Source organism: Lampetra planeri, chromosome 35, assembly GCF_965212315.1.
Source record: "Lampetra planeri chromosome 35, kcLamPlan1.2.h2, whole genome shotgun sequence".
Lineage (NCBI taxonomy): Eukaryota > Metazoa > Chordata > Hyperoartia > Petromyzontiformes > Petromyzontidae > Lampetra > Lampetra planeri.
In genome coordinates, this window is record NC_136141.1 from 340,045 (window position 1) to 356,031 (window position 15,987).

The window sequence follows — 15,987 nt, forward strand, 5'->3', positions numbered from 1 at the left end:
AGGAATCATTGTTGGGTGATAGTAAGAATTACTGCAACGAAGGTAGGAGATATAAAAGGATTTTTTGGATTAAGGTCCAAACATGGGAATGTCATTGAAATTTGAGCAGCTAAACCAAACATGCTAGACGGTGAGCTTAAATTGTATATCGTAGAGATTTTTAGGATCAGCCAAGTAAGACGGATAGATTCCGGTAAGTCAACGGGAGATGAGTAGATATTTTTGTATGGCGAGCAGAAGAGCTGAGCAACTTCAAGCAGGTGTCGGGATTCTCATTAGAAATACATTTGTACAGTGTGTTTCCAGGTTTGTTGCAGTAAGTGAGTGGATTATTCTAGTTAGGATGAGGCTTAGGCATTGTGTTTATCAACTGAGGCCGTACCGGATGATGTTAGAGTAGTTTATGATGGGAGAGCAGTGTACCTTCAATGCAATGCTCAAGCATTATATATTTTTTGCGTTTAAAAGCGTTTATAGCACAATAGGCATCAAGTATGATGAATGGTGACGTGTTAGGCCAACATGGGATAGTACATCAGAATGGAATTGGAACTAAGCTGCTTGAGTTTTGGAGTGATAATAGGCTAATTGCCTGTAACGCCTAGTTTGGTTTAGTTTACACCCCTTTGTCAATCCACTGCTGGATGAAGGCCTCCCTACGCTGTGTCAGTGGTGTTGTTCTACGATGCTTGACTCCTACATCTCTTCCATTATGTGAATGGAAGAGTAGGCCAAATTCCCTCCGAGAAGGGCTCTAGAGCGTTGGAGTCTCATGTCGAGAGAGAGGCAGAGGGCCCTTTCCTCCAGGATTGGCAATTCAACAGCAGTGGTTCAAGCAAGCCTGACTGCCGATGACACTGTATGTCAAAACCGGTCCTACGCTTGCTTGTCTTGACCCAATGGTGCTGAAATGATGCGCTCCCAGAAGACCGTGTGACTATTTTTTATGTGGAGACGGATATCTGAAGGAGACGTATTGTCTGCTGCGTGTTCAGTTTTTATTTTATATTTTCCACAGTGACGCTAATGATTATGCTGTGTTAAGTAGTTAATATTGGGGTCACCATTCCAGGTAACATTGTAATTATAGTATCATCATCGAGTGTGTGTTTTTCATATCGAAGTTTAAAAAAATTATTGTTGTGTTCGCATCGTGCACACCGATGCCAGTAAGAGGCATTAACAACTGCTTGTTGTTGTGTTGAGTTGTTGTCCTTCCCCCACACAACCAATTATCGCAGTTGGCTGCGAATGGTACGAACAAAGTTTCACATACACACACATGATTTGAAGCTTTCATGACTGCAGGAATCCATACTCTTTGGTTCTTTCAGTAAAGTCACGTAGTTATTTTATTTCTAACTACGTGACTTTACCGAAAGAACCAAAGAGTATACACACACATACGTATACGACTCAAGTTGCAAACGTTGTTGGAATGTTAATATTGTTGTGACATTACCATCAGCAGCAGTGATTCGCAATGCAAAGCAGCACAGGGAATCATGGCCGCCCATTCATCCATCATTCTTGCACTTTATGAGGTTCCTGTAAAATCCCTCAGCCTGCTCCATTATCCCCCTTCTAATGTGTTTTGTATTTATTGTAGTTTGCAGGTGATTTTTCCCTTGATTTTTTATTTATAGGCTGTCAATAAAATTATCATCCATTATTAAAGCGTTATAATTAGATAGCAATTTGAACTACGTCCATAAAATCTTACACACACACATACACACGCTTCATACTTTGATGTTTTTAACGTGTGGTTTTCATCTCACTAATCCTTCCATATGTCTAATATGACATTGGTAACATGCATCGATATTTTAGAGTACCAGGTGTTAACCAACAATCTCAGGTTGTGATTGTTTTGAATGCTTCTGTTCCAGCCATTGGATGATCAAGGAAAATTTTCAGTGTCTGTGGCATACACTTTGCCCCAACATTCTACTCCGCATAGTAGTAATAATGATTATGGATGATAACTGTATGGACACCATGCACAGTGTCTACATAGACATAATACACAGTACATTTTTATACACAAAACCAACGTATGCTTCTGGTTAACTTACAATGCTTTACTACATTAGAGCTTTTTTATTGATTTTAAGAGTACGCCATTCTGTATCCCGTCATAAAAGAGATTTTTAGCGAGTGTGTCGTTTAAAGCTGGGTTATTAATAGATACCGCCAGGTGATCGGAAACGTAAATTTCTCTCGACGTAAATATGCTGCAAATGCAGTCGGAGAACGTTCCTGTAGTGCTCCCCACTGCCGGCTTTAGATTTGGCTTTTAAGCCTCCAGTATGGAGAAAGTGTCTCTACAAAAGCATTCATCGGATTGACAGAGGGGCATATTGGCCATACAATTTGACCAAATGCAGCCAACAGGTAGTGGAGATATTGATTACCGCGTGATGGATACCTCAATTCACTTTCTGTTTTCACAGTCCCCGCGTCCGCTCTTGCTTTACAGCCTGGCAGGCTCCTGAATGCCGCGCAGGGAACGAAACAAATGCAGGACGACTGCCAGTTCAGATTTGTCGAGTTTAACGCGGGCGGGCTCGCTCGAAAGATCTCTTTACCCACGTGTAGAGTTTGTAGCCGGCCGTATTGTCTGTGCCTGTCTGCCCCTGTGTGCATGTCGCTGGATCTGATTGTTGTGTGTGTGTCTGAGTATGTCCGTGTGTGTGGGGGGTGGGGGGGGTGAGGTGGAACCTGCCAACCTGAGTTCAATTCCCAGTCATGGCTGACTTTAGTGGCGAAGAACTGAAGAAGTTCTAATGCTTCCTTAGGTCGACTCAGCCTCAAATGAATACCTAATGCAGTGTCTAAACATCAGCACTGAGAATACAAAGGTGGTCAGGTATGGGACTGGCCAAACCATCCCCTCATGCGCTGTGCCGGCCTCAATAGATGCCCGCTTACAGCATTTGCTCAATAGGGAATGGTCTGTCGTATACGCGTTTATATGTGTGTATGGACGAGGCTCGTGAAGGATGTTCCTGGGCAGTTGGAGGCAGTCGCCTTCTAACAACAACAGAGGGCAAAGGAGCAACGCTCAAAATAACGAGCAGAGCGCTGGGCGGCTAAAATGCACTAAGTTGGCACAGTGGGGGGCACAGCTGGTGCATCTGTTAGTCATCTCAGTCAGTCAACCCATGGCATCCGGATTTGTCCCATGACTTCCTGTCAGCAAGCCTTCGACAATTCTCACGGCCTCAAAGTGCATCTGGCCTGGCACAGGTGCCGTGGTGACATCACTGCCACTTTGTGGTGAATGGTGGCTGTTGTTATTTGTGTGTGAGTGTGATGGTATAGCTTTGTGTCTGTGTATTTGTCTATATGTGCGTAAATTTACGTGTGTGTCCTTGTGTTGCCGTCCCTCCCTTTTGTTTCATTGTCTCCCAGTGGGCCTGCACCTGTTCTACCTGTGCATTGTCATCTACCTGTACGGAGACCTGGCCATTTACGCCGCCGCCGTCCCACACTCGCTGGCCTTCGTCGCATGGTAGGTAGACGTACACGACACGTAGAAGGGTGGACACTCTGATTCCTACTGGCTGAATGCATAGCGGGAGTTCATAGAAATCGTAGCACGAGTTAAAATCCTACGCTTTCTGTAAATGATGGGAAAACCCATAACAGGAAAATGCGTACTGGCTGGAAACAATAATATTGCAAATTTTTACGCGCACAATATTTCACGAAGATATATGACCGTGACTCTGACTCATGAAGTCAAATTGAGTGTCGCTCGAAAGCCAGGCGATAGAAGTGTGGCCTTCAAGTGTCTCTTAAAAGTCGGTGTAGATTTAATGCCGCTGCGAATGTGCAGCAACGGGATGATGGCGTTCGGGACGGCGGGGGTTGGCATGGAGAAACGACACTCAGCAGTGATGGTCCTGGTCCTTGGTGTAGAGAGGAGGAGGTTGCGAGTGCCGCTGCTGTTGCAGAGAGTTCTACGATGAGAGCTGTAGTACAGGGAGACAGGAGAGTGAAGAGAGACACAGGGGAAGATTGCAGTGGCACAGGCAGCAGACGATGTAGCTGACCATGCTGCCGATGATGGAAGCCAGCGGAGGGAGGCGAGGGTGTCCAGCTGAGGATGACAGGCGACGAGGATGACGCGGGCGAGATGGTTTTGTCACCGTTAGAGTTTCTTGAGGTTACTCGAAGAAGATTGAATCGGACTGGAAATTATTAGACAAGACTGAGAGCATTATACGTGCAACGTGGTGGTCATATTACATGCATGCAAGACGTATGGATGGGAGTCATGCCTTCCTGTTGTTTGTGAGCAGCTCACCTTTGTGTGTTGTTAAATCTAAATAATGTAAATATTGGTCAGTGCATAGCAGGTATGAGCATGTTCATTGTGTCGTTGTGTATTTGTGTCAAGGTGGTTTGCTTGTGCGAAATTAGTGTGTTTTGTCTATATTGTAAAAGCATATGCAGCAAATTGTTATAATTTACTGAAAGAGAAATAACCCTTTCATTTGGTTGCACGCCTGTAATCCATTGCTTTGAGGTAAGTATTTCTGGATCACTTAGAGTTGTGATAATTCAGCACCTGCTGGGAGATAGCAGTGGATTTATAAAACCATCTGTGCATACTTTGGAGTTTTATTGCATCTGTGAGTTTCCTTTTTGTGTTTTCGTTTTCTTCCACAAGCAAAGCGCTCCCGAAACCGAAATCGGTCGGACATCCCAATTTACCATCCTCCTAAAAATAATCTTGACTCAGTGAAGGTTTTCTGAATTGATAAATGAGATTAATCTTGACGAGAAGCATTCCTTTATGATGGAACGTTTGAACTGGTTTAATTACTGATTTCCATTAGCGCATCTATGGCATCTGAAACCAGTGCAACTGGGTTTCCTTGTGTTATGATGGGAAACCTGCATGCACAGTGTTATAAAAAATGAGTTGAGAACATTTGAAAATATTTCAACTCGTTAATGCCAGAAGCAAAAAATAGCCAAGATATATGAACAGAAAGCCGTTTAAATGTTGGTTATAAAAAAGACAAGGTTATAACACAATTACATTTGGATAAAGGTCTCTTCTACATTCTCAAACCACCCAATTAAAGCATACCTAGGGAGAGTGACTGCCTATCAATTTTATAGTAATTTCATAGTTAATAAATTAGGCTTTTCCAGATTAGGCAGATTTTTTTTTTGCATAAACCACCAGCGTGGAAGGCACATGGGCAGTATATTAACGTCCACAGGGCGCTGGGATCGAGACCATTAACCAAGCTCCCTTTCCATATCAACTGCATCTGGAGTGTGTTCCGAGCAATTCTCCCTGGAATCCAGTGCAAATTTTGACCTGCAGGTTCCAGGCGAAGTAATCTGATATCGTGGTTTGGCACACCGACCCACGCGGTTGCCCACATTATTTCGTTAATTTACTCATGCTTTTTGACGTTCCTACATAATGGATTTGCAGCCGGTGTGCGGATTGGCATTTTCGTCACGTTTCACAGTGCACAGGTCTGCTGCGCATGATCTCTAGGCATAGAGCTCTGCCACTCCCGTATTTGAGGCCGGATGATTGGGGGCTCTGACGGTTTACATTTATATTATCTGAAATACATTTTGGCGTGACGAATTTGCTTGAACAGGAACGCCATTTTCAGGAATGTTCAGTGCCTGCAGCGGACAAGACTGGGGCATGAGACTGGCTCATGCGATTCTGTAGCATCTGTTATTGGGGAACGTTGAGGTTCATTAATAAATGTCCCTTTGGGATTACAGCATGAGGTTGGGTATAAATGCTGAACCCTTCAAATGTGCTTGCTCTGTGACAAGTGCATTAAAAGCAAGGCTATTCATTCATCATATAATGATATATTAATTCAACTGTTGCATTTAAAATCGGAGCTTGTGAACATGAACATACACAGCCTGCTAATTAATATAGGTTTTGGATTATTCAAAAAGGCGAGGAGGAAGGGAGACGTGACACGTCGTGGCAAGAATTTTGTTGCTCGGAGAAAATGGCGTGGGAATAGAGGGTGATGGCTGTCAGGCCAAGATGCCTCCAATTTCATGTGGACATTATGCTGGCCAGATATTCAGAACACACAATTCCCCACCTAAACCATGGATAAATAACATTCTCAGTGATGTTGCCTGCGGGAAAGAGGCTGAGATTGAAAAAGCTTCAGCACCATCTTGTCATTGTTCGTATTTGTCTGATGTATTTAATTATTTGTTAACATCATTTAAATGTATGCGTACGTTTTTACACTTGTTTTACAATTAAAGATGTGTCATTCATCATATGGTACTGTGGTTACAGTGGAAGTTTGAGAGTTAAAATCCTGGCCAGGGGTCGTTGACTCAACCCATAATTTCTCTGGGGTCAATACAATGAGTGATACTTTGTGTGTAGTCAATAGCGGCCATCCCATGGTCTTTTCCATAGCAGTGTGGAATTTTCATCGTTCACCTCCTCCAGTGTAGGTGAATTGCATCTGCAACTTGGCTAAATGGGCTTGTGTTGTGTTTGTTTTCCCCACTCCTGATATGTATGAAATTACATTTTCTTTCTTGACAAATGTAATTTAACGATTCTGGATTAAGCAGCAGTCTAACAAGGGTACATTTCTCTGCAGCCGCATCATGACCCAACTAACCACTGCCGACTTTTGTGATACATTATTTCCTTACTGAAACAATGCACTGTTGTCACCACAAACAAATGTTATATGCAGTGACAAGACTCTTGGTTTATGACATCACGTTGCCTTGCCGGCGTATTTTTTTATGTTAAGATTCATATTAAATCCAGTGTGCTAAATCAACTTTTAATTTGGGAGTTCACTGCTTAGAAAACAAACATATTGCTGTTTAACACTTCAGCTTTCGTGACCAATATTCATAATAGAGGTGTTTTCGGTTAGATCGCATGAGTATAAATGTGTCATTAAACCGGTGTGTTGTGGGTTTACTCTCCAACACACGGTGGTGTGCTGAACTGGTAACTAATTGGCATCTTTTTTTATGTGACAAACCTTACTAGTTGACTGTCGGGTGGTGGCGGGTTTAACGACACATTTATATTTACGAAATCTAACTAAAAAAACTATCATAGATATATGGCTTCTCTTTATATAGTATTAGTATACTTGTGTGAGGCTAACAATACCATTGGACATGCAGTTATTTTCCGACACCTTTGCTCGAGAGTGGATTGCCATTCGATTGCCAAGTTCCATCACAGGAGACGAGAAAGCATTTGACGTGCGTCGTGTAAGAGCCACGCAATGGTTTGTGGGTCCCATAAATTCAATTCGCAAGTGAGGTGGCTGGGTAGCCCATAGTGCTGATGCCGTGCCAGATCACCGAGCTGACACAGCTGAGATCTTGGTATGAAATACAGGCAAAGAAGCATGATTAATTCAGGTTCTCAAAAGGTGTAATGCATTGAGGGTCTTAGTCCAGTCCACCAATGAGTCCATACAAACGCCATGAGGCTAAATTTGGTTTTACTGAATTCTGTATGTTTCCAGCATTGCCGAATAAAATAAATATATATTTCGAGGCCTTATTCAGACAAAAGATACACTGTTAGCAGCCAGAGTTGTGGATGTAGATGTATTCGTCCCGTGACATGATGCGGATCACGAGATTGGAATATAATGGGTGGGGGGGGAGTTAGATGAAAGGTTTTAATTGGTACTAACAGTTAATGATTTGATATTATTGAAAATCCGTTAAAAAGTAAAGTGGAGGTTGAGGAGCTTGGACCTGCAATGAAATCGCCATCAGTCAAACCTTTGCGTATTGACGCTGCGCTAATCTGTGTTGCATGTGACACAAATGGATGAGTAGATACATATTTTATCTTCATGTGCATCGATGAGCGAACAATGGATTGCAGCGTTGCCTTGTCGTACATTCGACTTCGTCTTCCCCTTTGAGAAGCCACAGTGCCACCCCCTCGCAGATGTTTGTGGAACAGTTCAATTAAATCAATGTTTAGCAGCAGGGCGTTTGCATTGTGGAGCAAACGCACCATGAGTGTCCTCAAATTCAAGCCCTGGGGTTAATCGTGGCAGAGAGTATTTAATCACAATTACACATTTTCCAGGAAAGATAATGTCATTAATTAAAATTACATTGAATCAGCCAAATTAATTGAATTACAATTTGTTTTTCTTTAATCAAAGAAATGTGGAAAATCAAGGGAAGAATGATTTTGCATGTGCGAGTGTGCATGTCGGTCATGTAATTTTTAGTAATTTACAATCTCCGTTTTAATTGAGTGAACTTATTTTCGAAGTTGTTGAGGTATTTGTTTTGTTATTCATATTCTTAGTACCGTAATTATGGCTCAAGATAGGAACTGTATGCTTGAGCATACTTTACGGTTATTGTTTGTAAGTGTGATGTAAATGAGAAGTACATGATAATATGTTTTTCAGTATTTAAAATTGCAGTTATTAGTTAACAAATGAGGATAAGAAAGGCAAACTAACAAACACATGGGTCAATGAATGCACAAGCACATCATTGTTGTACGTATGTATGACGAACTTCTTGTACACTGTACGTAGCCAAATAAAATAAATCTGCGCCACCCGCAAATCGAACCTGGGTCAAAAGAATGGGAGAATGAAAACTAAAGAATGGGAGTCTTCCATGGCACAACGACACGAGCGGTGGGGATAGATCCTGAACTCATGGCGATGGCCACCTGTCTTGACCACGGGCATTGAATAAAGGCCCACACAGGCCTGAGAATAGAGAACTTATGACGACTTAAAGCTGCCCACACATTCCACAAGACGAATGTTCAGGCTTTACATTTTTGTAATTTTGCTGTGGCATTCATATTTACCTTGAGCCCAACCTTGCAGCTTAAGTACCTTAATAGTTTCTTAATCGTTATTTTTAAATACTTTCGAATTGGTTTATATAATGACTGTCATCATATACTGACCAGCGTGGTGAAGTATGGTCAAAAACCTCCACGACCCACTGTAGAGAGGAAATGTATAAAAAAAGCGGTCCATGTACAATTTAATTCAAGTTAAATACATATGCAGTAATTTTTAAGTATTGGTAATCATACTTTCATTCAGTACATAATTTTAAATGCGCTTTTATTACATTTGATGACTATGTTTAATTTTTCAAAGTGAAACTTTTGACATGATACAGCACACTAAATGCCAGGATAGTCCCTGTAATAGTCCCTGAGTTGTTTAGTGTGTGGTTTGTTCCCGAAAAGCTTTATCTGCACCTTGGAATTTTTATATTCTGTGTCCATTATATTTTATCTTGCAGCGTTTTCCATTCTTTGGACACATTCACTTCTATTCCCCAGGCCACAAGAGCCCCACTTGGCATCGAGTATCTTCACATCACTGGGCTGTCACCTGCCTGAACCATCAAGGGTTTTTAGCGACACTTACCTTAACAATAAATTAATGAATCACGAATTCATTAGAGGTTAATTAAACTGACACGGGGAAACCAAAGTTGATTAGTTAGAAGGCCTTGATATGCTCAACATTGATTTATATTTTAAAATGTCTCTGCATTGCATAAATTTCTATTGGCTATATTTTGATGACTGGATGGAAACACCGATCTAATTACATATCCAAATGAATAGATTTAAGTTTGCATAATGGTATGCCTGCAATTTCTGAAAGGTTTCAACATTTATTTAAAAAAGGGGGCATGTTAAAAAATTTTGGTGCAGGTTCTACAAGATTGTGCTTGGCCCTGACGTACCTTAGCTTGGTAGTGAATAGAAGTGACAGCAGGTGATGTAAGTTTAGCGGACATGTTGTTACACCAGACACTTCGGTTGCATAACCTCGCATTCTGCAGAACATTTTGAGTGCAGCCTTTTGATGTGTCATTTTAATAAAGGACTTAAGTAGTTTAACACTTGAAAAGGTTACAAGTTTGCGCACCATTTAAAATAAGAAAACGATCATTTACAGTTTTTAATTGTGTTGCCGAACTGTTCAACCCGTTCAACACTTGTTCAGTAATGCTTCGATAATCATTGGTTCTCAATGCATTCCAACGATGCAATTGTAGCATTCATAACAGTTACACAACAGATGTCACTGGAGTACCTGAACTATAATAATACAGTAAAACCCGGATGGTCGGGAAAAACCTCCATCACAGGTCCCTCCTGTAAACATCAGCAGCCAATCATCACTTAATCCTTCATATCCCCCGCAATCTCCTGGTAAGTCAAAGACCTGACTGCCGGACAGTCTGCATGTTTAATTCATCGTTTCGCCGGTGTTTACAATGTGGCTCATGTTGGGATTTGGGAAGACTGAGATGGACGATGTTGTCCGTCTGAATTTCTGCCACGTAAATGCACACAAGTCACTGTAAACACTGTTCGGCAGAGGCCACTGGAGGGCAGCAGTTCGCAGAGGGTGCCTCCTTTCATCTCACCAAGAGCCAGACCCCCCCCCCCCCCCCGTTCTTAGTGCTGCAATGTGGTATGCCATTGATCCATTAGCTGTAATGGCTGAGGATGTGTAACTATAATGGTCTGAGACGTGAATTGAATTGTTGATTAATGGTAAACAACTGGCATGGCTTGACAATTTTTGATGAAAATAAAAGGGAGACTGCATTGTTTAGAAATTTCCACTCTACCCTCTTAATTTGTATGCACAGTATAACGTTGACTGCACATATTATTTCTGAAGACGGCTGCTTGCGTTGTAGCCGAAACGTCGTGAGAATTATTTTATTTTATTATGTTTTATTTTTATTATTTTATTACTTCCCTTCTACGTGACTTTACCGAAAGAACCAAGAAGATGCACATATTAGTTTTTGGGGTTCACAATGGCCTTGTGTGTACTGTACATTGAACTTTTTTCACACTCATCGGAGGTGCGGGGGAAGGAGAACAGACTAGTTATGTTTCATTGAATGAATTGATGAAATGAATAATAGATTATGGTTATATGGATGGACAAAACTGAAATATTAAAATTGCATTTAATTACAAGAGGTATTAATGTAGCATTAAAAAAAATGTTAACATTAAAATGTGTTTTTATGGACAATATATATGAATACAAACCAAATAATGGAATGTCACTAATAAAATCTGCAGTCAGAAAGTCTTTCAAGCCAACCACAAGTGACTGCATAAACATTTAAAAATGAAAGCTTTGAAATTGTACTCTCCGTAGCAGGGTGTGTGAGAAGATCCACTACCTAGTGTGGGTAACTGGGAATTGCATCTTCCAGAGGTCAGTGGGGTGATGCACTGCTTTCTGTTCAGAATAAAAATGTCATCAAATCATATGGCACCGTTATCACAATTTCAATACAGCAATACTGATAACGGCCTCCTCCCCATGCCTTTTGGCGATGGAGCCATGACTTTGTTTGACTATACTTCACCAAACTGGTCACCACTTGCCACTGATGTCAGAAGAGTAAATAACAAGCCATCCTCCTCATAGGACAAATACTGTTCAGAAATAATACATTTACATGTCCATTGTAACCGTAAACATGTTTTTGCAAATGGATTTATATGCAAGATTTATTGACATAAGCAGGCTGCCCAATTTTGTAGAACAATGATGTTCAATTTACGTAGGTTTTAATCTGCCCAGATTTTCTGGGTTATGTCAGTTTCATGTTCAGCAAAAGTTGCGTAAAGTTTGAAGTTTACATTTTTGTTTTCATCCCCATAATTGCATAGACCTTGAGAACGTGCCAAGTTGTCGACCTAAGCCTTCAATCAGATGCAGACGCGACGGCACTTTAGAGCACTGACTACGATTGTAATTCACTTACGTTGTTCGCTTGTTAAGGAGCGTGGAATATAATATAATTGAGAATCGTAGTAAATTAATGATGTGTTTTTCATACGAACACACTCTTATGACTCGAAATGAATTTTGACAAGTTCCTTTCTTTTTATTGTTTGCACTGCATCAAACATTTATTTTCAATAGTTAATTTATGTAAACTCCTATATGGCTTCCATCCCTATGTAGACATTTTAAACTTCTCTTGTGTGAGATGTTGTTTCGTAATTGTCGCTGGCAGGTATCCTTGTGAGTTTTGTAATCATGCCTGGTGCTCTGATATCTCTTCTAGATGTTAATGTTTGGCAGGCGTGCCCCTTAACCCTTTCCCGTTCCGATGACGTATTTGCAGGTCATCAATTTTTATTTCTGATTCCTTTCCGATGACGGAATCGGAATAAATGGAACGGAACCAGAAAACTAAAATAAATGAACTTTATCGGTATCGAGGCTGACACAATTTCATGCGGGAGGGCGTGTGGCCAAGTTTGGCACCAGCTTTCATAGAGTGCGGTCGTGTCACTCCAGTTCTCTGCGTTGAGTGCAATGTCTTTAAAAACAACGGCGCTTTGCCTCTCTAAATAAAATTAAAACTGAGCTGATTGCACGTTCCGAGATTCAGCGGTGAATGGGACACCCACCCTACGACTTGCAGACATCTAGGAACGGGAAAGGGTTAACATCATCAAATCTAAAGAAGACAGTGCCCTGCAGTTGTACTCAGTGCCAGTACGTTCTCACCTGCTCAGTCCCAACAATCTTAATGCTTCAGCGGCAAGCGTGTTACCACCCCTAGGCTGTCTGTCCACACGGCAGAATTTGATCTTAATGCCAAACATGTCAAACATTTCCCCTTGCTCACGATGTAAATAGAGAGACTTAAAAAGCTGACGGTGTTGATGAAATGTGATTTATATTGACTGTTTTCCATTTCGGTTATCGATCCAGAAGCATGCCTTTGTGGAGGCACGGTTAATTGTTATGAACGTGTTTTCATTATCTTCCACTTTGATTATGAGCGTGCATTTATTATCTTTATATTGTTGTGTGCTCTATCCTAATATTAGTTTAGCCATTATTAGAATAATTGTCCCATTAACCTGTCTGGTGAGCTTTTGATGCGTAGTCAAGTTTCACTTACGGATTTAAAGAAAACATTTAAAGCAACGTGATCTTAAACTTACCATTCCCCTGCGCCTCGGAGTGGTTGGTGGAGTGATTCAATATCTTTGGGACACTTGTTCCATGTGCATTACGTTTCACTCTGTCATATTGGTCCACATGATTGTTTGCTGTTATTGTTGATCCAGGTGTAATTGTTTTAATCTCCAGCTTTCTGAGCCATTCATGCGCTCCATAGGTCTAAGCCTGAAAGTGTTTTTGCTTTAGATTTAGCGCTGAACCAGCCTGAAGAGGTCCAGGAACGTGTAATCTCTGCACTGCCAGATTACACCTGAGTGCCAGATCACACAACAACCTTGACACTTTCAAGATTATTGCAACTGTTGCAGAGGCAGTTGAAAATTGCGTTTTAACCCACGGAATACTGATCACTTGGTACAGGGGCGTTGAGGAGGGAACAGCTTGGGCCTTCCTGTTGGTGCGGTCCATGGCCGATCGCAATGTGCGTATCCTGCCGGGCAATGCTTCATCAATTTAATCCAGTGTGCTTTTTAAGTACACGTGGTGAGCCATTGAGGTGAAATTTCTCCCCTGCAATGGCCACTTGACCCTTACCTCCATGTCGATAGTTCAATGTTCATGTGCCATTCTATTGAAGGATTTGTGTGTTGTCTTGGTGTGCTCTGGGACTGTTTTCGTTGTTTTACTGCCTTGCCCAAGCTTATATTTTGTTTATAAAAATCGGACTTATATAATCCCCCCCCAAAAAACATTATTTATTTATATTTTGTAACTTTCTTACCATTTTCTCTATTTTTCACTCCTATCGTCTTTTTGTACTGTTGTTGTAACTTGCTCACCCGCCCATACTGGACGTGAAATAGAGCTTCATAGCTCTTCGGATTCCTCCAGTCTAAATCAAGATTCTGATTCTGAAGTGCACCTGATGAGGAAGGCAGTACACGAGGTAGACTGTTGCCCGATTTTGTACGGAGTTTTTGGTCTGCATCTCTCATGTGCATTGTTTTTCTCAGGGTAGGTATCCGATGATGTTCAAAAATACTTATGAATGAAAATGAGCAAATAATATGAAGCTGCACTATTACTGAAAACAAGAGGCTTAACAACTCACCAAGGCTTTCCTGGGCAAATAAATAATTGTCATGGCAGCATATCAAACCGGTGCCACTCTCACGCACACCATCGCTCGATACGTCGGCGTGCATGGCGAGCTCACTGGCCGCCATGCAGCTCTGACTGTCGCGGCCTGCCCCACACTGCTTCTGGCCACTTTAATCAAACCACGTGCCCATCGGCTTGGCGTGCCTTTGGCAGCACAGCCAGTGACCTGCATGTCAATGTTTACCGCCTAAGCAAAAGGACTGGAAAATGCCAGCTCTAAAACCCCACCCCCATTTCAAGCAATTTGTCATCAATGTTGCCACGGCTGGTCTGGTTCCAGATTACTTTGTTTGTTAGGCTAATAGAGCATAGAAATTGCTGCGCTTGTAATGCCATTGTGAGTTAATGCATTAGTGAAAAAGTGTATTTTAACCCTTGCACTACTCCGGTTGTGCATTTAACATCATGCAAAGAAGATAAGATAATGCGTGCGTCATCAGGAGTGAGAGAGAGAGGATGCGTATGTTGGTTATTATGGATCAGTGGATTTGCGCGTCAGTGCCTTGTGCTGCAATTCTTGCAACCTGGGTTCGATTTTTGGCCGTGCACATTCGTGGTAAATTATACAGGGTGCTTCAAAAATGTTTTAACACTACTGAGAATTTGCAACATCACCACAATAAATGTGCCTCTGGGCTCTGGAGACCACCTGAAGAAGATTCCAGGCTACGCGTTGACAACGATGGCGAACAAGTGGAGACTCCTTGACTTTTTGAAGCTACTAACACACATTTGTTATCATGTTATAGTGCAGCATCATCCGTTCTTTTTCCATTACAAACGATAGTCCCATGTAAGTGTTAACATTGTTTTGAAGCACGCTGTATTAAACGACGTGGGCCACTTTTATGACGACTCGGCATTCAAAATGACTGCGGCGCCTTGTCTGCCTTTCCGTGCTGGGGGAGACGAAGGGGAGCAGATGTGTGGGGGAGTCTGGCCCCACACTGCGTGGCATGTGCTGCACCAGTCCTACAAGGTGCTCTTACACGGGCACTTGCCTCTGTGTAGTCTTCAGGCTAAACTCCGACCGTGCTAATCGCACCTCTGATTAGCACGGCTGGCTACCTATGGCGTGAAAGAAGTTCAACGTACATTCATTCAAACTGTGATATCCTAAAAAGTTAAATGTTTACTCGTTTTACAAAAATACAGCTCTTTTTTATGATTTCACGAGATTAGCTAGTTCATTCTGTAGTAATATTTTACCGTGCAAGCTCAGAACGTTTGTGTTATTGAGTAATTAGGTAATTTACTCGCACTAATAAAATAGTCTTATTTGAATGACCGTGAAATAGGGACTGATGAAAGTGGGCGTGATGTCCTCATGTTTATCGAGCTGCCCCTATCCATCTCCATCACCTGAGTGCTGGCCGAAGGGGCTGGGTTAGGGTGTGAAGCGGGGAGCTGGGTATTTGATACAGTTCCAGGTTCACCTCTGGGAAGAGCCTGAGTAGAAGAGGGGACAGGGGAGGACTGGTCTGGTACTGCGTAACGTGCCACTGTCTGTAATCGTGTTCTTCACTAATATTCAAAGGGGGTGGGGGGGGCACATCGCCGGTGTGAGGGCCGCCACACCACCTGCTGCCAGCAGTGTTTGTACATCTTGTGTATTGTCGGTGGCCTCACGTCAGGGGGCCACACTAAAGGCCACCAGGGGCTGCTAGTGGCCTTTAGGCCTTGACATGAAGAACACTGCTCTATAACCAGTGGGGGCCAATACAATTCAGGGGACGCTATGCTCCTGCATCGGAGCACTTAACTCCGATGTTAATCTGGACCCCTCCATAGCAAGGCACACACAGGATTCCCTCGCTTTATGCGGAAGGTGCGTTCCAAGAAA

General features: G+C 42.1%; 1 protein-coding gene across 4 annotated transcripts in view; it reads left to right on the forward strand.

Moving 5' to 3' along the window:
• Window positions 1–15,987, forward strand: part of SLC38A12 (solute carrier family 38 member 12) — a 242,252-nt gene that overhangs the window by 53,758 nt on the left and 172,507 nt on the right. For all 4 annotated transcript variants that reach the window (XM_078610855.1, XM_078610854.1, XM_078610852.1 and 1 more), the window contains exon 7: window positions 3,418–3,517. In XM_078610855.1, coding sequence (XP_078466981.1) covers window positions 3,418–3,517 — 100 coding nt within the window. The remainder of the gene's footprint in view (window positions 1–3,417; window positions 3,518–15,987) is intronic.